The 24,615-nt window shown below is 37.6% G+C and overlaps 1 protein-coding gene across 3 annotated transcripts; it reads right to left on the bottom strand.

Annotated features, from left to right (window-relative positions):
* On the bottom strand, positions 1-24,331 carry MARCH7 (membrane associated ring-CH-type finger 7). Of its 3 annotated transcripts, none has more exons than XM_017823780.1 (11): positions 24,117-24,331; positions 19,455-19,611; positions 14,797-14,955; positions 12,541-12,703; positions 10,793-10,927; positions 8,032-9,148; positions 7,605-7,774; positions 6,304-6,413; positions 4,793-4,906; positions 2,986-3,034; positions 1-1,115 (listed from the first exon to the last, which is right to left on the bottom strand). In XM_017823780.1, the coding sequence occupies exons 2-11, from the start codon at positions 19,599-19,601 to the stop codon at positions 1,090-1,092; spliced, it is 2,190 nt and encodes a 729-aa protein (XP_017679269.1). In that variant the 5' UTR covers positions 19,602-19,611; positions 24,117-24,331; the 3' UTR covers positions 1-1,089. The 3 variants fall into 3 exon arrangements, with proteins under 3 accessions (XP_017679269.1, XP_017679270.1, XP_017679268.1); XM_017823781.1 differs by lacking the exon at positions 2,986-3,034 and having other exon boundaries at positions 8,032-8,185; positions 8,354-9,148; positions 24,117-24,329; XM_017823779.1 differs by lacking the exon at positions 2,986-3,034 and having other exon boundaries at positions 24,117-24,329.
* Between the last annotated feature and the right edge of the window lie 284 nt (positions 24,332-24,615).

The raw sequence follows: 24,615 nt of genomic DNA, 5'->3' as shown, positions 1-24,615 counted from the left end.
TTCCAATACATGTATGAGAATTTATTGTATCACCATTCATATAAAGCATTTCAATCCAAAATGGTCAGAAACAATCTTAAATATCCGCGTAAGAATTTATAAACATTAGTAAAGATATACCACAGACTACAGCTTTCTATGTTTTCAAGTGTAAGTTCTGGTAGATATCCATGTTTCAATAAAATGGACAATACCAGTAGAGATGCATACCTCTTTTGTCTTTATTTATAAAGAAGTGACGACACTAGAAAACACATTGATAACCAGTGCCCTGAACAGTGAAGGTGGGATCTAAAAAAACTCTGATTAAACTGAACAACCTCAGGTCTTTATCAAGTTGCATATCTGCTAGGAATGCTGAAATGCAAGAGTTTACACCTGCAATATTCCATAATGGAACAGCCACATGATATCAAATATAATCTCCAATTTCCAAACTGGTACATAAAAAAGCCATCACCAAGTATTAAAAGACCACTGCAAGTTCTTATTGCTTTTTGAGTTAAATAATAATCTTCAAATAAACCAAAACCCAAACAATTTCTACAATATCTTGCTTATCCTCCTGTTCATTTATTAACAACGGAAGCAATCAGTTATTATATGATGCGGCAAAAGAGGCATTTAAGAACACCCAAACAAAACCTATTTCAGTACATGGACATCCCCACCCTCCCCTTGAAACCCACTATAACCACTTAGTGCCAGCAGAGGAGCAAAGCTCAGTAAGACAAAACCAGAAATCTGACTACAGTAAGAAGGAAACACAAAGGGAGATAAAGCTTCCTTAAATATTCAAAATCTGATGTCCTCCAAAACAAAGCACATCATCCTCATAATTTAAAATGGGAAATTGCTTTCTATGTATCTAATCCTCACACATGCTGAGTAGTTCTCAAGTCCACTTGAGAGTTCCACTGTGCAGCAGTTTATTTTGAATTCAACAACGCTTCAAAAACTACAGGGATATTCAATGCACTTTTTACTAAGGAGAGGAATAAAACAAACGCATGTTGACGTTGTTCTTGCCAGTTCAGCATTTCTGCAGCAATTCCATTTGTTTCTTGCAGTATGAAAGGTCTACCAGCATCAGTCTTCAGAATCATCTTCAGAAGCTGTTGGAACAACACAGTATAATCAGAAGCCCTGACAAAGGTCTTTGAAATTAAAGCACTTCAGGATGAGCAGAGGAAATAAAGGTAATTTTATAATAATAAATGACAGATTGTAATACCCACCCAAACCTGGTGTAATCACATAGATTAATTCTTAAATGCATCTCATGTCTGAAAAATATAGCATTTTCAAATCAAAACTCAACAGTACAAAAGGCAGTGTCCTCCTGCTCTTCTTCCTCAAAGTAAAAGGAAGAAAACCTAATTAAGCCAGAGATTCGACTTTTATGCAGTGTTTACAGTGGCTAATTCCAACAGTAGTCAGAGGAGGATATATTCAATCCATGACAGCAGCACCCAACACCAGGGAAAGAAATGACTCACAAAGTTAACAATTTGGATACTAAAATATCTTGAAAGATTCAGTCATCTGAACAAAGACTCTGAAATTTTTAAAGATATACACATATATATGTTGCTTAATGCAACCTGGGCCTACTCAGAAGCAGCTTTTCTCTCCAGCCCTGTTCTTTCACCATATGCAAGATGAACATGAAGCCCACATGTGCATAGGATTTTGTTGTTGCAAAGTGAATTAAAGAGACAAATACATACTTGTCGACTACTAAAGAAAAGTCAGTACACATCTACATCAGGTTTGCAAAGCATTAGCTTGTCTGTAACAGGAATTTAGTAGGTTCTCTTAAGCAAAGTCCGCAGACAAGAAAGTATTTACACTGAAGTAATTTGTTCCACCCCTGAATACCGAAAGAAAAGCCTGACTTCTTGCTTCTTCAGTTCTTAGCAGACAAATGTAACTGAAGTGCATCAGTGATAAAACTAAAACTCAGTATTCCTCACCTGCAAGTTAAAGGCTGAATCAAATATAGACTAAATTGAGGTGTAAAATGACACTCATTAAGGTTAATTTTCACTCTAATAAGGATGCACATAACTTAAGAATTAATTCAGAACTGTACCCCACCTTGCTCTGATGCAATAATCATCTTGAACTAAAACTCACACACACACACACATTCCCCATTCTTTACAGTACTTCAAATGCATCCTATGCAGTGAAAATTCATATACAAACTTTGAATGTCAACAGACATTCATGCACATGCTAGGGGAAAAAAGGTAGATCAACTACCCTTCTACTGCCTATTCATCATGCCTAGAAATAGATCCAGGATATGTTTACCAGAAGTCAGCATAAAGTTTTGAATTTTTGATTTTTTTTTTCAAATGTTGCCTCTTTTCTCTAACACAGAGCCTGACAGCATTAGGAAGAATCATTTTATGGGTCTGTATAGAGCACAGAATTTTATGAAAAACTGACAATCTTTAAATCTCGTTCATGAGGTGTGGTAGGTCTGATCAAGGAATCCAAACAACCAAAAAGTGCATGTGAATGGAAAAAAGAAAAGGGAGAAGGCAAAAAAAAGAAGGGGAAGAGGAAAAACTGGCAAAAGAAGTATGTAACTTAAATGCAGTGAAATTCGACTTTGAATATTTCTTTCCTACTAAGACTCCTGTAAAAGGCAACAACCTAAAGGTCCACCACTAATCCCATAATTAGGTACTACTAGAATTACAATAACCAACTGTAACTAGTAAGGAATTTTGTAATCACTAGCAGATAACACTTCTGTAGTCTAAACAATTCTATGCTGTTGGGAAATTAATCATGGAGAATTAAAACCGGTTCCCCCTCGCAATAGTTCTACTGATGATGGAAAAAGCACTGCTGGGTCAAGTAAAGTTTTCAGTAATTATGTTCATGTCATGAATCTTGGCAAGCAGGATTGTACTCATTTAGCTTTGAGTTGATCTAATGGGAGGGGAGGGGAAGAGGGGAAGCACCTACTTTCAATATCTTCCATATGTGCCTGAAGAGTTCTTGCAAGGTTAATAAACTAGAAACAAGGCAGAGAGAAAGTAGTTTAAAAGTTGCAAAGGTATCTGCAGAAATTTGCAACAAGTTAGCAAAGTTTTCTTCACTTTTTACATCCCAAAGCTTCATGCCATATATTGGTTACCCTAACCCATTTGCCCAACTTACAAAAATCAATGCAAAATTTAATATAAATCCCCACATGTTAGACTTCAAATTGCTACTGCACAGTAATTTCAGCTTCCACTCTATGTCAAATGTTTCTGGTAGCAGCTAGTGGCATCATCTTCATGTTTTGAAAGCAGGAAATATAAACAAGTGCCAGTTTAATGAATACCATTCCTAAAAACTGTAATGCAGAAAAACATAATCATGGTAAGGACTTGCATTAGTTGGATCCATTTTATTTAATTCAGTATTATTATGACAAAACAGAGTCCTTTGACTGAATGAGATCAATGAAAAATGCATGAATACGGTTAAAGTTTTTGTTTACACTTAGAATCTTAAGACCAGGATTACTATTAGGCAATGGTGGTAGTTTAACGTTGGAAGCATATGGTATCAAAACCCAACCCCCAAATCCCTAGGAAAAACATGTCTCAGCCAAGTGGTTTAATTTAATCACTGGCAATCTACATCACTGTTTCAAAGTCCAGATGTTGAGACACAGCAGATAAAATGAGTCTCCACTGCTTACTTGTATGCTCAGTATCAAACGGCAGCATCAGTGCTCTCACTGGGTTAAAATGCAGTGTCACACACTGAAGTATGTAATGTCTCCTCTGACGAAAGTCCAGTAAAAACAACTTCTGTAATACACTCAAGCTGTACTATACTGGATGCTGGCTACTATTAGATTATGTGTCTTTTATATCTCTACACTCACACCAGGGAAACTGCACATTTCATTTGTGGATGGTGGAATACAAGTTCTACATCAGAAGTGCATAGAAAAGAGGACCACTGTTCTAAGACCTTAAAAGATTAGAGTACAGTCCCGCCTCTTCCCCAAAGGCCTAATGCCTGCTGGCAGTCAACCATTCCAATACCCATTGGATAAGCTTAATACTGTCACTTCTCTGTATCCAAGTAAAAAAACCCAAAATTATCAGCTTTTCAAGGAGCTCAGTTGACTAAGAGCGCTGATTCATTATCAAGTATCAAATAAACATGTAGAATACTGGATTTCTGAGTGAGTCACTATGCAGAAAGAACTCTGTATGCTGATCTCTTACTTGTAAAATGTGCACTCACCAGGTTTCTATGCCAAGCCATTTAAGTGACAAGAGTACAGTCAAACACAACTAATAGGAGTCTGGACTAATGCCAAAAAAGTCCTACTATAGCTATGGTCTGTCTCACAACGTTCAGAGTCAAGCACAGATTTAGGCGTAGTCCATAAGACAACCACTGCAAGTTCTAGACCTCTGCAATGTCGACTGGCATAATGAGAAAAATTAAATCAGTAGTCCAACATTCTTAACTGCATATTTTGTACAGGGAGAGGTTAACCTTCCAGTTTTGCCTAAGTTCACAACGATCACGACAAGGTACATGCAAACCAAGGAACGACCAACAACCTTGACAAAAAGCGTTCTGCAACACAGTAACTGCAATAACGCAGTACCTCGAGTTTCAAAGTAAACACCGTGTTAGTGCACTGACAAGACCAGCCCATTTTAGACCTGAAAGTTTTTTAAAAAGCATATTTCTTGGGTATCTAGCTCCTATGTCACTCAAGGTAACAATCCCTGCCAGAAAATCAGTGCATACTTACTCTGACACGTGTGCTGGCCTCGTTGGCAGTTCCTAACATATCGGAAAAGCGCTGCTCGCATAAGTGTAACAACACTACAAGGTAGAGACCAGAGCTGATAAATTCATAGTCTGCCTTAAAGGAGATCAAAGAAACATTCAGAATGTCAGTAATACGTCTGCATATATGATTCGAAAAGTAGAATAAGAATGAGATTTTACTGGAATCATTATATATTTATCTCTACTTGTTCCAAGAGAATTAGGGAAATTAAATACAAAAAAATTTTAATTACTGAAAAGCTGTTTATACTTCTGGTTCTTCCCACCCACCCCGGATTTAACATGTTACCCTTGAAGATAAATAGAGTTCTACAAATTAAATCTCAGCCAGCATGATTAGTTTAGAGGAAAGAATCAGAGTATTATATCACTCAGAAAAATAAAACTCATGAACATTTCTGGCTTCTTCTCCGTGATCCCAATGCTTTACAGAAAGCCAAAATAAAGGAATATATATATTTTAAGAATGCTATGATGTTATAAATATTTTGAGAAACTCCTTTCCCCAAGATAAAGAAAATCTTTAAAAATGCTAGCACTGAACAGATAATTTAGTCAACTCTTTAGGAAAAAATTTCAAAGCTCTTATTTCTATTAAAGTATAGTGACAGTAACCAATAATCAGTAGTATTAAAACATAAGATGATGGCACCCTCAAGAAAGCCAAGAAAATTTCGGTCTGTCCCAAGTGATAGAGTACCAGGGTAAGAACTTACTCTAAATAATAAAAAAAATTAGGTTGATGTTTTGCCCCAAAACTGATGTCACCTGGTATTTTCTTTCCACTTCTGAGGTAGGCTTATACCATTAGTCTTTATATATTCTCCAAATACAACCCAGAAAACAAGGAAAACCCTCTGAATAAAGTTAATTAAAAACACCAGCTTTGTATTATTTACTCACTTTTAATACTGCACAATCCAGTAGTTCTAAGATAATGTATTTTATATAACAAGAGTAACACTAATGGGCCTTTGATTATTTTTAATTTAGGAAACAACTTGAAGGAGCAGTCAGAAGCTGTTAGAAAATAGGTTAGTTTCTATCACTTTAGTGAAACAAAAAAAGTTTGTAATGGTACAAAAAAAGTTTGTAATGGTAAAACAACTGCTAAGTGTGTTTAGCTAAAAGCAGCTAAAAGCAAAGACAGCCCATGACAATGTGAAATTCAATCTAATTGTAATAGAATTCACACTGCACCTATGTAACAGAGACAAGGGGCTGCAAAGCTAGATAGCAGATCTGCAACTAAGAAAAAAGATACATTACACTTACTGAAAGCTCAGCTATAGGAAGCACAGCAGGAAGATAGAATTGGTCTGAATACTGAGGAGAAAAATCTGTTCCATGTTGACATTACTTTCTATGCATAACAGTCCTTCTGAAATAGAGATGCATTTGCCTTCTCTAAAGAAGGCTGCCCTCTCAGCACTAAACCAACACTTACCAAATTAAGTAAAATATACTAACTTGTTCATTTGCATGTGCCCTATAGAGTTCATGAATGTCAAAGTCTTCCAGATTCAGATGCAACTTCTCTTTGCACAATTCACAAGTTGTCACTGCTTCCAAAGAAGAACCTGGTGAGGAGGGAAACTCAGTGTCAAGTTTCAACAACCTATGACACAATCGTATAAACATTGCAAACTCTAAGTATAATTTTTGGCTTTATTTTGCCTAATATGAACGTAGTGACATCTGCTACTGTCAGATTTTAAATGCTGTGGAATGTGTGTTCTCCATACAGCTGCACCTATTTTGCCTCACATTCATTCTGGATGTGACAAGCCTCTTACTGCAAGTCTGGCATAAAATCCCTTCTTGGGCTTTTTGAATTCTACCGTGTAATCCAAATGCACACAAAAGTAAGAATGAATATACCAAAACAGCTTAAAGTTATTGTCAGAGTAACATTTTGTCTTAAGTACCAGTTTTAAAACAAGCTGCTCCATAAACAATAAGACGAACAGTTGATGGTGGATTTATGCCTTTACATAGAGTTAAATTCAAATTAATTTCTTCTATAGGCTGAGGCTTCTAATACAGCCCTACTCTGATGCATGTCCTCTGATATTGAGTAAAAAGCAAACAGATGCTAGCACCTTCCTTTGGTAAAAAGTATTCCATGCTTTTTGTGTCTTCTACCAAGCCACCTATTTTTAAGTCTTAAGAATACTGCAGATAACTTAGTTATAAACTGGTTAATCAATTTATTACAAAAATTTTTACCCAGTGTGCAATGTCTGAAGTGTTTCTTAAAAAAATTATATATGCACTTCGAAGCAGTTTTTGAACAAGCAGTTTTAAAGTGCCTTGAACAAGAGCTAGTATGTTTAAAAAAAATAAAGTACTTAAGTCTAGTTACAATTGAAAAACATTTCTGGATTTTCAAATTCTTATCGCTCTGCTACAGTCAGCTTGGCTATGTAAGTCTTGCAAAAAAGCACAACCATACTCATAAGGAAGGGTGGGGAGCAAACTCCACCCCGAGTTGTACCACCAAAGTGACAGAGTAGTTCTAAAGCTACACTTCTACAATGTTATATTTTGTCTAATACCTTAGTAGACAACCCTAATAATTCTCTGAACAACAAATACAGTTCTTGGAACTACTCACATGAGAAGCTGCACAGACACACAGTAAGTCTGGAAGTGCCACACTGTTGTTTGTCCCCACTGCTCATTTTTCAACTAAATACCTCAGTAAGTGCAATCCCTCTGACAGGCCTCCCTATACAACCGGAAGTCTACCTTGGTCTAGTCTGCTTTACCTGAATTAATCTTGGACTGCAGCCATTTTTTCATGCACTCCTGGTGAACATATTGCAGACTTCCAGTGCATTTGCATGGCTCTATTAAAAGGTTGTCAGAACTTGCAGAGGACATTTGACAGATTCTGCATAAGTCACCCTCTTCATCTTCAGAATCTTCTAAAAGCAGGCTGAATAGGAAGAAATACCAATAAATGCTGTAACACATTTAATGAAAGATTTTTATAATGAAAATTCTATTTATCGAACTGTTCTCAAACCTAAGAGAATTAAAACGAGCTTCTGTAAAGACAGAAGTGAGAATACAGGTGACAAGGGACTGAGTTGCCGCCTGTTCTGAAGTTTTCTTTTAAAATCACAAGTGCAGAAAGCCCTCTCACCTTAAGACAGGTACATTTTACTATCTCAAAAAAAGTTACTAATTTACCTCTCTTTAATTTTCTGGAGTCTCTCTGGATCTCTTGAAGGTGGTACTTTAGACTTGTCACTTTCTTGTCCATCAGACTGATTCCAGCCAGAGGGTATAATATCTACAGTTATCATAAGATTGTCAGATAGACTGCTTCCTAATGTTGGAGGCACTGCAAAGCGAAAGAGAGAACCGGGCAGAATTCCAGAACTTCTTCTACTGTGGGTTGAATCTGGTGGGGAGGCAGTAGCTCTAGAAATACCAGACACTGCAGGTGTTGGTGGTCTGCTAACAGAAGCCCGAGGAGGGCTACCTGATGCTTCAAGAGAGGTCTCCTCACCTGACTCTCTCCTTCTAAAGACATGTTGTGATCTAGCAGTTGTATCAGAGGTAGAGATCCTTGCGGATTCATCTCTTCCTTCTCTTCTTCTTCTGGAAAAGAGAGGTGTACATCTGTTCCTCAAAGAGGATGACAACCAGGATCCCGTGCTCCTACTTTCAGAGTCTGGTCTGTAGCTTTCCCCATCTGAATCAGAGTTGCGATTCTGTGAAACTGCTGATAAACCCCATCTTCGTCCAAGAAAACTAAACCCCTGAGAAGCTTCAGATGACTGAAGTCCTGGAACTTCCGGAGTTGTAGCTCCATTACTACTTGACAGAGTAGAAGCCTGAACTCTTGGGACCACCGTTGACTCTTCAGAGCCTAATGATCTTGTATGCAATGGGTCTTGGCTTGACCTTCGAGAGAAAAATGTAGATGACATACTAGATGCTAAACGGGACAGCAGCTGCCTGGTTGTGCGCCTCCCTTCACTGTCAGCTGCAGGCTCATTCAGTGACCTCTGGGAAGATAAAACCCTTTCAGAACCACTTGAGGAAGGGGTTTCATCTCTAATGGCAGTAAGCGAAAATGCTGGCTGCACACTCCTGTGGGGAAATTCCAATTCATTTCTCCTTTGTCTCGAAGAATAGCTGGATCTCGAAGAGCTCATACTAGAGTCTCTGTTGAAAAAAGATGGCTGATGATCAGAAGGCAACTGGCGGTTCACGGACGCATTCAGCCTCAAAGTGCTTAAGGAGTTCTCTTTTGGTCTTGCTCCCTCTGCATATGAAGAGGCAGGCCTGTCTTGAAGATCTGTTGCAGAAAAGCAGAGGAAAACACTATGACAAGATGTGTTCTAACACATCAGCAAACATTCACAGTCAGGTTCAAAAAGGCTCCAAGCAACCTGACCTAGTTAAACATGTCCCTGCTCATTGCAGGGGGATTGGACTAGATGGACTTTAAAGGTCCCTTCCAACCCAAAACATTCTACGATTCTTACAAGTGTATTTTCTGTAAATACTGTCTAAGTACCTCAACACACTGAGATGATTTCCACTGCAGCTGAACTGTAATTAACACTACATGAATCATTTGAGGTGGCTAAAATCAGCTAGTTTCCCTCCTCAAATGGTTAGATTTGGGAGCTGGGGGTGGGAAAAGGGGAGAGGAGGAACAAGCATAGGTAGATGAAGGTAGGAAACAGAAGCTCTCTATGATTCCGGAATTGGAACCTTTCATGTTTGTAGTTTTGGTAACTTTTTTCTATGGGTTCTGCATTGCAATCACCATTTATTGCTGAAGCTGAGGTTTATGCATCTGGCAGATTCTAACTAAAGAAACATCTGCACAGATGCCAAGCATCCACCATACGGTTTTGATTACACAGTAGGGAACACAGTCACGAGTTATTTTTATAGCACTTAATATCAGCACTACTGCTAGAAATGCAGCATGGACAGTACAAAGCAAGGTTGTTCACTTATCCACTTCTCCCATTAGGCTCTACCAGGTAAGCTGAACTGTCCACTTTAATAAAGAAGTGTAGAGTATGATGACATTAAAACATACTCCTCTGCTGAGGCAAGACTGCAGGCTGAAATCTGGAACTAGTTTTTAGCTTTTCTGCTTATCTTCTACAATTATAAAAATGACATTTTTTTAAATTTCTGCATTAAAAAATATCACTGAATACATCTGCAAAAGGTGGCAGATCGAGACTGATGAGTTTCCCCAGAAAAAACTCTAGAAGGCCACAACACGCTGAACAGAAAGTGAAAATTACAGCACAGAAGTCCTTACTAGTCCCAGCATTTGCCATGAGACAAACCTCTTGCCTCATGTGAAGTATTTGTTCATTCCTTTCTATTTTCAGTGGTCTAGTGGTTTTCCCTAATACCCATTTGAGAACCCAAATGAAAAGAGGTAATATACCATGGGCACCTTTAAGAAAAAAGTTTCCTGGGTCAAATTAACATTATTTCTTTTCCCATACCTAAATACAAAGTGATCTTAACACAAAATAGAAAAGAGTCCTACTAACTAATCACACAGTTACAGTGGTGAGCACCCATACCACTTTCATATGACTGAATGCATCTACAAGGCAGACCACTCATACATCCTTTGGTGGTTTGGCCAAGTAGCCAACTAACCTTATTTAAAAGGATACCTTAAAATTAAAAAGACATTTTGAGTTTGTGTTTTGAGTAAAATATTAACACGCCCAGAGAAGTTGTGGACGTGCCATCCCTGGAAGCGTTCATGGCCAGGCTGGATGTGGCTTTGAGCAAACTGGTACAGTGAGAGGTATCCCTAACCATGGCAGGGGGTTGGAACAAGATGAGCTTAAAGATCCCTTCCAAACCAAATCATTCTGGGATTCTACGAACATGTTCAGAAACTAAAAGGCATACAAACTGTAGGTTTACAAGCTTTCAGTTGCACAATACATACATGTTGAAGGTGAAAAGTCACTGTTTCTGTAGGTCGGATCCACCACATTGTTAACAGACAGATCTGTTCGTCTTTCTAACTCTCTTCGCATCACCGATGAAGATCTAGGAATCCTACTGCATCTCCATGAGGAATCTAGAAAGAATAAGTAAGTAAATCCCCTGTTTTGGTAATCATCCATTAAAGCTGGCACATGCACGTGCATTTTTGTTATTCCATATCAACAGTGAGTTTAACATTACCATTAAACTTATTAAGTGGCCAGTGGCAAACATAAAGCCCAGAATAAGCAGCACTCTGCTGATCCTGGCACGCACTTAATCTTGCAGTGAGTTAGTTCTGAAAGCTAAACCAAACGAAAAGTAGTAATAGTTTTGTGAAGAGTCAAACCTGTTAACACTCACACAGGACAGCGGAGGAAGAGAAGTAGCATCTTGTTTCCTAATGGTAGCTAGTTCTTACACAGGTTTCACAATATAGCAAAAACAGCAGCTTGAGACTTAGTAAATGCTGCCATTTTACTTGATGCTACTTTAATGCTTCTAAAATTCATTTTCCACAAAGACAGTTGAAGCTTAAATGTAGTTTAGACACAACTTTAAGAACAATTACTAATACTGTACTTATTACAGAGTAAAACAATTCAGTGTCAAAAGGGATCTTATTTTCTACAGTTCCAACAACGACATAGGGAACTGTACACACTTCAGCTGTGAACAAAATTCTTGTTCCAAAAGAGTGTTCTTCAATGGTTCTGAAAAATTCACCTTGATTTTGTTCATTGCTAACTTAGAAATCTAATTTAAGCATTCATTGGTCAGCAGTGTAATGACCGACCAATCTAGAAATGGAAAGACGAACAGTCCTACTCCACAGTGAGATATGTTAACAGTTGTCATCTTATTAACAGAGTAAGAAAGCATCATTAATACTGGGTTTTAAGCAAGAACTTATTTTTATTTGGATGGCTGTGAGGTTCCATACCATAAGGAGATATAAAAATAACATTAATCCATGCTCATAAGGGTAATCTGAATGAAACTAATGGTCTGTTTCAAAATGTTCTAGAAATACTTTTAGTGTAAGTTTTTGACCGTTACTTTCTGAGCTTTAGACTTTCGTTGGCACATTGATTAAATCCTGTCTACCCAAGTTTCACCAACTTACTTTAAGATAGCTTTAATGAAAATCTCAGATTTTCATGGAAGAGCTCTTAGAAAATTTCTTTTTGTGTGGCCTATAGAATGAATTTAGGCCCTGCTAAAAAAAGAACTTTCTTCCCTGACCCCTACCCACAGTGCTCTAACCAGCCATGACACTGTGCTTGGAACATATTGCTAAATATGGTAAAGATTTCTTTTCTGCGCTCCCTGGCACACACTGATGTACCAAGACAATTAGACTCATGAAATAAGAGCAGCTGCACTCATTCTTTCCTTGAAATATTAACCAATTAAGACATACTTGAGCCACAAGGTTCAGCTTTACTGCAAATGGAATGGGTACAGGTAATAATTCCGAAATTACACGAGTACAGCTGGGTTTTCAAAAGACCACGTTAAGAGCATTCCTGGTACTTGGGATACTGCTGTCATTATGAACATACTCTTCTGATAGGCGTAAGGTTTTGTTATTTAAGAATAATAAAGGCATACTATTTCAAAGCAAATCTTTTAAAACTTGATAAAACCTGATCTCACTACTCAGACAATTGTGATGTAACTCAGCTCAAGTAATCAACCTCTCACCTGAAAAGGCAGACAAGCCATTACTTCTCACAGAAGAGGTAGATGTATAAGACAGCTTAGGTCTCTTTGAATCACTGTCTTGCTGCTGTCTTGAATATGCTCCCTGAGTTCTCTCAGATTCACCGTAACACCCAGATGTAAAATGAGAGGAAGAAGATGTTGACTGAAATAACATTAAAAAATAAATTACACAGTATTTCAGATGGGCTTACACTGAACAAGTGTACATAATGTAAAACTCACAAAAATAGTATAGAGTAAGTCTTAGATACAAAAACCTTTTCTTTAAAAATAACCCAGGAGTTGTGCTTGCACTCTTGATTAGTATTTCCATGTTTACTGAATACAGTTCTACCAACAAAAGCCAGTTCGTATGACATTCAGTATCATTTTTCCTTTATAGATTGATGTGGCTTACAGGGGAAAAAATCATAGGATCTTAGAGGCCAGGAATATCAACACAATCAAATATAGCTTTACAGATCTCCAAGGGAACATAATCTTGCTGTCCAGACATAGCCAAAATCGATCAGCAACATTATTTTATTTAACAGTTTAACCATTCCAACTTCTTTTTTACCAACCTAAAATACAATTAGTTAAGGAGTGAGCTTCAAGTAAACTGTTTGAAACAGGTATATTTTGATTACAATAAGCCCAAGTGCTACTGAAGCAGTTCAGGGTAAAGAACGGGTACAAAACAATTTTTGCAGTGTACAGCACTGAAATAAAAGTTTTCAGAAACTAGTATCCCAGTACTTAGAAAAAAAATTGGGATAGCCTATAAAGCTGTTTGTCTAGTTACTTGCAGTCAAGGCATTCATTTTCTATTTGAAATGTTTGGGGTTTATTTTTTCATATATATATTAAAAAAAAAAAAAAGGTGAGATCAATCATAAAGCTCAATTGAGCCGTTTGTCTTCCCCAAAAACTTATCTACAACCAAGATCCTTTAAGGATCAACCAAATTGGAGTATATGTTATAGCTGCGGGGTGTTATTTTATTATGGTTTTTACTAAGTTTAAGCCACAATTCTTTCAAAATAAAAAATATCTAGGTATTTCTCTCATCCCATCATACAAGACAGACAGGGAGACACAGAAACTAACAACAAAACCCAAGTACAAGGGTAGGTTGTTTTCCCTCATGAATCCTCTACTTAACGTATCATTTATTTTTTAATTGTTTACTACTTGAGAAGTGGAAGTTTCTGAATGCCTTCTGCAATGTTCACTCCTTAAATTTAATTTTAAGAGAAAAATTAACCTTACTGGGGAAAAAAAAGATTTTCATCTTGAAAACTCTATAGCGCCAATTAAACTAGGTATGTAGACCACTTACAACCACAGATTCCATTTGCATTTAAGTACACTGACCACGGCTTCCCCTGAAGGCCAGCAAGGGCACACTAGTTCCTCCCTCCCCCTCCCCATTATCTCAGTGTCTTTACCTACAAGTCACTAAGAAAACAAATATCTCTTTAAAGATGTGAGCACTCTTATGTATCCAGAAAATGAGCAGAATTTTTACTTGTTCACTACCATCCCATCAAAGTTGCTCACAGTTTTCTGCTTTTCCCACCTTAATATTGCTACAGCAATTTGAAGTGTTTTACTGTCACTCTACAATGTATAAGCATGGCACAAACTAACTACTTTATTTTTGGAGTTACAAAGGCACATTCTAGAAACCAGTTATGACAAGCTGTTAAGGCCTGAGCCTTGAATCTCATGTAAACAACTAAGCCTCCATTTTCTTTCACAGTATAATGTAAGCAGCACATCATTAAGCACAAGCAGATTATAAACTACACCTCCACAATTAAGTTTCCTAAAGCAGGTCTTCACCTGCTTCCCTCACAGAACTGATACCATCCAAAACCCACATCCCCTAGAAATACCTGATGGAACAAGCTGAGTATAAATAATATTAATGTTGCCATCCACAGGACTGTAACATATCAGGTTCTAATCACCCCCTCCTTTTTTCTTTTTAAATGGACATTTGCAGAGCCACTTGCTTCAAATTTATTTATTAACTCTTACTAAAACTAATATGCATTACTATTTTTATCCTCTGAATAATTTCTTAACACTGCTATCTTCTAGCTTTTGCTCCATCTTGGCTTAGTAATATTGTACTTACCCAGAAACATTACAATGAGCCTCTGCTAGCTGCTTGTCAGATTGGGAAGGCTAAAGTAAAACCCTGGGTTTAAATATTTTTTTCAGGTATTACACATTAACAGTTCTCACCAATCTGCTCCTGCTTCCCAAAAATCTTCCAGAACGTGGATGATCGAGTGTCCCTGAGTAGCGGGTTGGAGAGGACACTGAAAGCTTCCAAGGAGTCTCGCAGGTATCTCTTCCTCCAATTCCCCAGTCTCTACTGGAACTATTCAATACACTGGGTTCCTGAAGAACAACATACTTATTGTATGCATCTTGTAACTCACAGTCAACTCAGTATCCGCTCTGAATATTGAAAATACAGGGAAGTGGAGGTAGTACCACATCTGGAAACCTTTAGTAAGAAACCCCAAGGGATAGTCAAAAAAATGAAACAGGCTTAAGAGAGAAGCATTGGCAAAAGGAAAGATTTTTTTAATTAAAGTACTTCATAGCAATGATCGGTTCCTTCATCTGTCCTCTCATTTGGCCAGACAGCAAAAAGTGTAAGGCTTTCGAGGCATTATCCCAACTTAGATACTGCAACAACAGGGCAGAATTAAGGCCCTCACTTTCCAGTGTTATGCGAAAAACCCCACATATGCAGAAGAAGTCTCCATGACGACAAACACACCTATCCGGCCACTAAAGCAAGTTACCTGTCTTGTCCCGGCCATTGGTTTTAATACAGAAAAGAGTGGTGCAAAGAGGTGGGGGGAAAGAAGAAAAATAACGTTTTGGGGCCTACTAACAGATAATTATTTTTATATAAGGGCATGATCTGTCCAAGGAAAATAGATTGTATAGCAAATGTAAACTATGTCACCTTAAAAACGCTCCTGCAAATTACACAGTATCTTCTCCAACTCTTAAACATTTCCCTTTTACCACTACTTAAGGTTTTTATTTCTCTGCAGTCTATTCTAATAATCCATCATTATGCTATTGGTAGTGAAGGACTGAAAAGTAATCATTATTAATTCCAATTACATTTCATGCAAGCGGCAATAATAAATTCCTGTTTTTCATTACAAAATTGAAACTTTTATGCATCTAAGCTTTTTTTAAATCACTAACATTGAAGATCACCACAAAACAGTGAACAGCACTGGGTATAAAACCACTTGGGGCTTCAGAATAAGGTAAATGGGTTACGCAGCCTATTTCAGACACAAATATTGACTCCACAGTTTGAGATGCATAACAGACTAAGACTGTTTGGCAAAACAGTCCTGCAAATAAACAGAGTTTGCTGCATTTCCTGAGAACAAAGTGCTCAAATTATCTGAAGTCTGAGGAAGTCTGCAGGGCAATCACCATAACTGTTCTCTTTTTGTGTTTCCTCTTCCAAAATCAGGAGCTCTAATCTTCCCCTTGGCTACTGAGGCAAGTTTCTAATACCTAAAACAGGAACTATTTAACATAAAAGTATGTCTGTCTTTAAGAGAACCCAAGGGACGAGGCTCTAGACTACCAGTTACACTGAATTTCAATTAACAGATGATAACTGAGGAAAGACACTGCAATTTAATTTGCTCCATAGAATAATCATTGAGATTAATAAAATCAATAGAAATACCAGAAATCCAACCATTTTATTAACACTAAGAAGCATTTCTAAGTGATTATTTGTCCATTCTCTTCCTACACGCTATTAATACTAAAAACATAGTAGTTGTTCTCACCATTCTTAAAAATCATAGGATTGAGATTTAAAAAGTTGAAGAAATATTCATGGCTCATCGTTCTCACAAGCAAAATTAAACCTCATATTTTCAAGTCTCAGTGGGATTCATCATATTTCCAGATTATTTCACATATGGAGAATCAGCCTATGGGCAGAAGACTAAACAACTTGAAGATAAAAGTAAAGCTCTCTTAAAATGTCCTTACTATGAGCCATACCTGCAGACTTAATTGATCTTGAAATACCTGCCTTTCCCTTTTCTTTCCAACTGTTAGATTCTGAAGATGTGAGAATTTCTTAAGTGTCTGAATCCCCACGCTAAAGACCCTAATTCAAGAACACCACACTCAGACCAGCACAGCTCTGAAAGCCCAGTCATGGAGCTACATCATATACCATCCTAATGCCAAGCAGCTTTTGGTAGCTGTGGTACCTCTGCACGGGGCTCATTTCTTTAAAGGATGTCCCAAGGCCAACACGGAGAGAAAAAAAAGCAACATACTGGGAATCAAAAAAGTGGCTTTAAGAGAAAGCAGATTATCAGGTATGGTGTCAGGAATCTTCAAACCAATTGCTATATCTGAAACAACAACAGAAAACCAAAACAAATGAGCAACAACAACAAAAAAATCAGTTTGCTTTCTTCCTTCAGTTCACCTTAAGACCAGCTAACATCCCTTGTTAGTACTTAACAATTAAAGCACTACCTAATCTAGTCTATTTTGGTGTCGATCTGGGGTCTAAGTAACAGAAAAATGTGATGGGGAAAACATTCAGAACAATTTTATACACTACATTTGACACTATCCTCCCATAAAAAAAACCCACCTTAAAATTCATTTCTCACAAAATGTTTACTATGTTGTAACATAAAGCATAGGAATTTTTTTCTCATACCATTACACTAATTTGATTTTTATATTTTAAGTCACCTAGAAACAACTGTATCACATACATCTGATTGGTTTACAATAAACCTCTTTGTTCTGCCAACTCAGAGAAGCAGAGGCTAGTCCCCAGACTGATCTCAGAAATGCATGACATACAAGAATTCACACCTATACAAAAAAAAATGTAAAGAGAACAATAGAAGCTTTTCTTATTTTTTTTAGCCCTAGTCAAAACCAAATACTCAAAGTTTGACTGCTCTGTCCCAAAAGTTTGAGTTAAGCTACAATCAAATATTCTCTCTACAGAAATTACTCTGTATTTAAAAGCCAAATCCCCAAGTTCCCTTTCATCTTTATACTCAAAGCATTACTGATAGTTATGCGTTTTTTCTTATGAACAACAAATCTTAAATGATTGGTAACTGAAGTAGCTCTTAAATATTTTAAGGTAGGCTTCTGAATGGATTAACAAATGGAAAACACCTGTCCTTTCCATTCCTATCTGACTGGACTTAATCTTATTTAGACTATCTGTTTCTTCATGCCCCAGTCTCTGTAATCTTAACTTGCAAGCACTAATATAATTTGTTCCTACCTGCTCTCTAAGTACCAAAGGTTAGTCAAGAGAGGGAGCTTCCCTATGCTTTTATCACTAAGCACTAGTCTTGTGTAACAAGGTCTCAGACTACCTTCTATGAACTGAAAGTGGAAAGAAGGGATACAACATAATCTTCTATACAAATATTTTCCCCTAAATGTTATAAAGATCATTCCTCAGATTAGAAGCACTTTGCTCAACAGGAAATAGTCAAAAGAATATGCAGTGCAGTGAACACGTCGCACTTTGTGTAATAAACTAAATAATGTAAGGTACATCGTGTTAAAATTTCTTAACAGTAGTAACACATCAAACTTCACAGAACCAGTTCAGCTGAAGACTCATCTTCTGATCAACAGCTTTCAGTATATGTACACTGCATGTGGACTGTTTCCATAAATTCCTACAAAAGAGTAAGACTGTTTGATTTGGTTTTGCGGAGCAGCCAGCCCGTGAAAAACACGGGGGAATCCAAAAACCAAAACCAACTGATGATTGCTTGCCCTTACACATTCCCTATAGCCTATATACTAATGAACGTGTGTGTGCGCCAGAGATAACGAAAACGTAACACACGTACGTGTACTGGTGCTAAAAATAATGTTCCATTACTTGTAAAACTGTTTCTGAAAAAGGCATTATGTAACACAGTGTTCCAGATAGCTTGTCAGCAGGGACCAAACTCATAACAATTTTTTAAAAAAATATGAACATTTAATCACAGAGTTAAGTTTCTGCAATTTCAAAGATCAAAATGGGCTTACACTTCTGGGCCCAAAACTGACGTGAGAATTGCTGACAGGAGCAGAAGTGAACTACTAAGGTAATCGAGCTGAACTGCTATCTGTGGCTTCCAAGTGCCCAAAGTAATTTCTAAAGTAGTTTAATCTCTACTTCCCATAATACTCTTCCAAAAGTGAAAGTACCTGCACAGTGTGAGCACTTCCTCTTGAGCACGGCTCCCTGCCCCCAAAAAAGCAGTTTGGTCAGTGTGAAATGCTGCATGTGAACCAACCAAAGGCCTTTCCCTCAGTCCTGTCTATGGCACACAGAGCCCAGCTGCACTAGCACACTGACGTGCTAAGTGTTTAGGCTGAGGGGAGCCTAAAGCTCCTCTTCTTACCTTCACAAAACGCAAACAGGGGAGGTGCTGCAGAGAGGCACAGCCTCATTAACTCAAAACACAGTCCTGTAATTTCTGCATCATCAACACATCAAGTGTAACGTCCTATACACATCTAAGTTCAAACAAAACCCTCACCCTCCCCTTTAACAGAAAACTCCATTTAGCCAGGTTTACAATGGCAGTGACTCAGGCCAAAACAGATCCACAGTATCAAGATGCCCCTTCAGTCATCAAACAGCTAAAGGTGCAGCTACAAACATGAGCAGGTAAAAATAGATATACAGAACTACCAGTTCACAGATTACTGTCGTTGGCCTGGTTATTAAATTCTTGTACTTTAGAATTTTTTTTGTCTGAGTTTGGGGGCTTTTCTTGATTAAAAAAAAAAAACCAAAACACTTGAAATTAATTTATACTTTACAAAAAGAAAAAAAACCACATTACCTGGTATCCAGATTCTAATCTCCATGAAGATTCTCTTGCACTATATGCACCAGCTAAACTGTTTCCAGTCAATGTCCTAGATCCTAGGGAAGAGCTGGAAGCCTGAACAGATATCCTGCGAGGAATTCTTGAGGGTTTTGACTCCATTCTTTGTATCCTGTACAAGGACACACTGATTATTTTTTCTCCTATAAGCAGGGACCTCATGCAAAACAGGCACAGTCTTTCTGAGTGTAACATAAATATGACTCACACATAGGAATATTAAATACACAGCGCTTTGGTCTGACTGTGCATCAGTAAAACGGGGAAACGAGCTCTCGCCCTAGCTCTTGTAACCTCTTCTTTACATCTCCTCCCGTTCCATGTTAGAAAACTAGAAATACAGCCCCTTTTGCTACAGTTATTTTATTACAATATACTCTTGCTATTATAAATATTATATATATAAATCTAATATATATAGATAAAATACATAAATATACTCCCTTAAGAACCCCACAGCATTCGTATTAACACAAAATGAGTCAGGAAGAAAGTACTCAGATTTCTTAAATTTATGTATTACATTTTTGTAATTGCAGAAATTATATTCAGACTTATTTTTCAGGGCCAAAGTCATGAAACTTCACCTCCCCGAGAAAAACCATGTCTGCAGTCTCCCTGCCTTTAACTTCTCCAAGGATAACTCCCATGCAAGTTAACATATGCAAAGGAGCACATGCTATCTCACAGGTGCATATATAAATTTCACTCTGACTCGCTGAGTATTTATTTGCTCTTTTGATATTTCTAGGCATTTCAAAAGAAATGCTGGTGCCTTTTTCCCCTGCAAAGTGACCCCATAGTCAACCTTGTCCTTGAAATAGTATCTTGAGTTAGTGTTTCTCTAAAACTCCGGATAGCTACCTAACTGGCCTGCTTATATGCACAGATTTTTCCTCCTCAGGATGGTACAGACAAGAATCAGATCACAAAAGGTAGCTCTTAAATAAAAAATTTAAGAGAACTGCAGTGTCCTCAGTGGCACAGTACTGCATAGCATGTGAACTGAGTACACAGTGAAGAGCAGCATGATAACTATCAACTCAAACGGATGACCAAGAATTCCATTGGTATAAGGTGAGTTGCAGAAGTGGTAAAATTCTGGCTTAACCTTCTAAGAACAGGAGTAAGTTTTACTAATTTTTGAAAAAACCCTATCCATTAGCAAAGTACACTTTTTTCCACAGGTCAGCCACTGTCTGCAAAAAGCAGCTGCATCAATCCTGATGTACCTCATGTCTGGCTGCAGTTTCAAGTTGAGTTCACATACTCAGGACTTCTAATCTTTGCTAAAGTCATGCTGCATTACATATTCTACCTGGCAAAAGCCAGTTTGTACAGAACTCCACTGACCAAACAGCTGGGACAGCTGAGGTTAATTTCCGTAACAGAGGACTTTTTTAACTACTGTTCTCGTGCATGTTTAGTTGCCAGCTTTACAACAGTCCTCAAAACACAAAGTAGCCTAAATGCTTAATCCTGCAAGCAGGACTTTTAAAATATGAAGCACACCAAGGAACTGTTTATTTTTGTGTACTGGGTTGTATTAAGGAGAAGCACATCAGCTTCTAGACCATGCTTCTGACATTAGCAACCCCTTAGTATCCGCCAGAGACATCATCAGTTAAAAAAGATCTGGTCAGGAATCTGAAATTCTCACTTGTCTAACTTTGCATTAGTAACCTGAAATAATTAATTAATTACATTTCCCAGATCACATTTAAATCCCAAGGTAAATATTAAACAATTTATGCAATTCTCAAGTTGTAAACACAGCTCTATCAATAAGAATGTTCTAAGCAGTGTTTCAAAGTTCAGAAGAAGCTGTTAATCATGGAAGTTTAAAAGAAATTAAGGAAAATCTAATAATCTAAATTATATCATTTCAGGTGGATCCTCAGTGCAATGTAGCAATCCTAAACTGTAATGTAATTTAAACTTCAGAGTAATCTGCCATAATGTGCACTGCAAGTTTAGTACTTGGATGAAGCTGCACTGAGTTTGAAAAAGTAACTATCAAAGTTGCAAACTGTGAAACCAAAATAATGTCACAGTAATACAGATGAGGGTGTATGCTGGACAGGACAGCTGTACGTCTTGATGACATCTGACACTCAAAGCACTGTTTGTCTGTGTTTTACCCTGATATAAAAATATAAGGAACAGACACAAAGAATAGTAGATCCAATTCTGTACTATTAAGTACTTGACAGAGTGCCAGCATTATCCCCTTTATTATGGATCAATTTACTTCTGAATCACTTTGAATCACTTTGTTTCAGATAGGTGTGGAACCAGACAAATTAAATAATATAGATAAAAGTCAGACACAGACACATATAGAAAACACAAAGGTTCAAGAAGAAGGGATGGAAGCTCTTACTGGTAGAAAATAATGTCTAGATGAACCAGGGGAGGATAAAGAAGTGTAAGAACAGCTCCAAGACTAATTTAGAGATCATCTAATACTGATAAAATTGCCACCCACAGAACAAACAAAACACAAGCATTCAGACTGAAAAGGATAGAGTGGAAGAGTGGACACCAGAACCGACTACCTCCAGAAGCTGAAATGGAGTCCAAAATTAGCAAATTACTTCTTCAGACACACACAGGCACAAGATTAATTTTCTCCTTTCTAAGGTAACCCCTAGAGGACAATGTTATCCATCAGCCTAATCTTGTAAATTAGCACAGGCTGTGATTTTAACCCTAATAAGTCAGGATGATATTATCTATATAATATTATTTTTCTTCAAATAAAGAAATCTTGCAGAAACTACACACACAAAAAAAGCATTAAAATAAGATTAAGGCAGTACACTAGAAAATGCAATATTTTAATTTCAGTTTATGCATACACATTATGGTTAATCTCTTGAATACAACTGTACATTTTTTCTGCAGTACTGACCTCAGCAAGCAAATGAGAAGGATCTGCTATAAAGATCAATTGGAGTAGTGCAAGAAAAGGCAAGAGAAATCCTGCCTTGTTTGATGCAGAAATGAAAAGATGCTGAATAAAAGGCCTTATGGTCTAGGCAAAGAACTTCTGTTCAAGGAAACTGGATTTTACCTTTGCCTTTCAACAAAGATTCAGTGATATGGAGCATGTCATTCAGATCAATTAAGATTTAATTTTTTTAAAAAATCACAAACAAAGAGCTCTTCAATTTCTGACCATCCATCATAAAATTCACTTGCAATCCAATGAGCAGAAATCATAGAATAGTTTCGGTTGGAAGGGATCTTTAAAGGTCATCTAGTTCAACTCCCCTGCAATAAGCGGGGACATCTTCAACCAGACCAGGTTGCTCAAAGCCCTGTCCAACCTGACCTTGAATATATCCAGAGATAGAGCATCCACTACCTCTCTGGACAACCTGTGCCAGTGTTTCACCACCCTCATCGTAAAAAATGTCTTCCTCAAATTTAGTTTAAACCATTACTTCTTATCCTATCACAACAGGCTCTACTAAGTGTCTGTCCCCATCTTTCTTACAGGCTGCAATAAGGTTTCCCCAGACCCTTCTCTTCTCCAGGCTGAACAGCCCCAACTCTTTCAGCCTTTCCTGTCTTACCCAGCTGGACAGAGCTGCAACTGAAGTCAATGGAGCCATGACATGAATTTACTAGCCAGATAAAACTAGATCTAGGCATCTCAGCTCTGGTGATCAACACCAGTAAGGGGTCTCTTGGCAGGGGGTGTTCAGAGTTCTCTGAAAAGCATTTTAAGCACTGTACCTCAAAAGCCTGAGAAGCAACCCTCTTCACAGTTCGGCTGAATACACCCAAAACACATACAAGGCTTATGCTCATCATGGTAACGCAATGGGGTTGGTCACAAATAAGGTGAACATGCTAAGCTATCAGAGAACACAGGACAGAACCAGACAATGGTCTCACAATGAAAATCAATCACATTATTAAAGCCACACTAGTACTTGTCTGCAAGGGGAATATTGTGCTTGTATACAGTATTTCAGAATGAGAATGGTTCCCTTTTACAGGATCAGGGTCTTAAGGATTTTCCTGAATGAGCACAAAGGCACTCAAACTAAAACCTCAAGCATTTTGTTTACACACACAGGAATTCAACAAACCCCAGTGGTAATTAACACGCTGTAATGAGTTCTATAATGACAATGTAGTCACCTCCATTTACACAGAAGGTAGTGAGACCAAAAAACTTAATCTACTTCTCTGAGGAAATACTAATAATATAAGAATAGAAATTGTGCTGTAGTCTGAACTGATGAAAAAGCCTGCCGCTGCCAAACAGAAAAGGAACATCTTACTCAAATATCACACCTGTCGTGTCCTTCATTGAGAAACCTCAACACACTGTCCTGGCAAAACACACCTCTGGCTTCTCTATTATTTTGACTGTACTCACTCTAGTACCCAACAACAGAGAAATGAGAAAGGATATAGCAGGATGAGAAGCACTCTTCTCACCAAAGCAACATATTTCATCAGCTTATGCTATCTTACACTACTTAGCAATCAAAACCTCATAAAAAAATCTGGAAACTCTAGTGGCTCCTAGAATAACATGTGATGTCTCTCAAAACTCAGTCAGAAACCAAGTTCTGAAATAAAACTTTAAAGTCATACCTGTGAAACAGATGACCAACTTGTAACAGGAGGTGGAGCTGAACAGCCTATTTTGAGTGCACAGCTCAAATGTCCTGCCCTTCTTGATGTCATCCCTTTAACGACATTATAAAACATCAACTAGACCTAACATAGCCATGGATAGAGATAACAAAGACAGAAAAGATTCAAGAACTCTTTGAGGGAAAGCAACACAATTTCAAATATTTCTCTTCTACTTTGACCTTCTCTACTGGTATATGAGGAGCGGTTTTAGGCAGTCTTGTCTAGCAGTAAGGAAAGTATTTACCAGCTTCCACGATTTCTACTAACTTTTACAGCTTTAGGCTTTTAAGCATTCCTGTACCCTCTATCAGAGGAAAGCATGAGCTTCACTACCAGCTCCTAAATCCAAGTCTTCTAGCTTGGAACTATGAAGTGACACTTCTACCTAAGACTCAAACTGTCACATCTACATGTTTTTGTGTGGTTTAACATAAAACTATTCATAAGACCTTCT

Source organism: Lepidothrix coronata, unplaced genomic scaffold, assembly GCF_001604755.1.
Source record: "Lepidothrix coronata isolate B3197 unplaced genomic scaffold, Lepidothrix_coronata-1.0 Scaffold105, whole genome shotgun sequence".
Taxonomy (NCBI): domain Eukaryota; kingdom Metazoa; phylum Chordata; class Aves; order Passeriformes; family Pipridae; genus Lepidothrix; species Lepidothrix coronata.
This window is presented reverse-complemented; position numbering and strand designations above follow the sequence as displayed.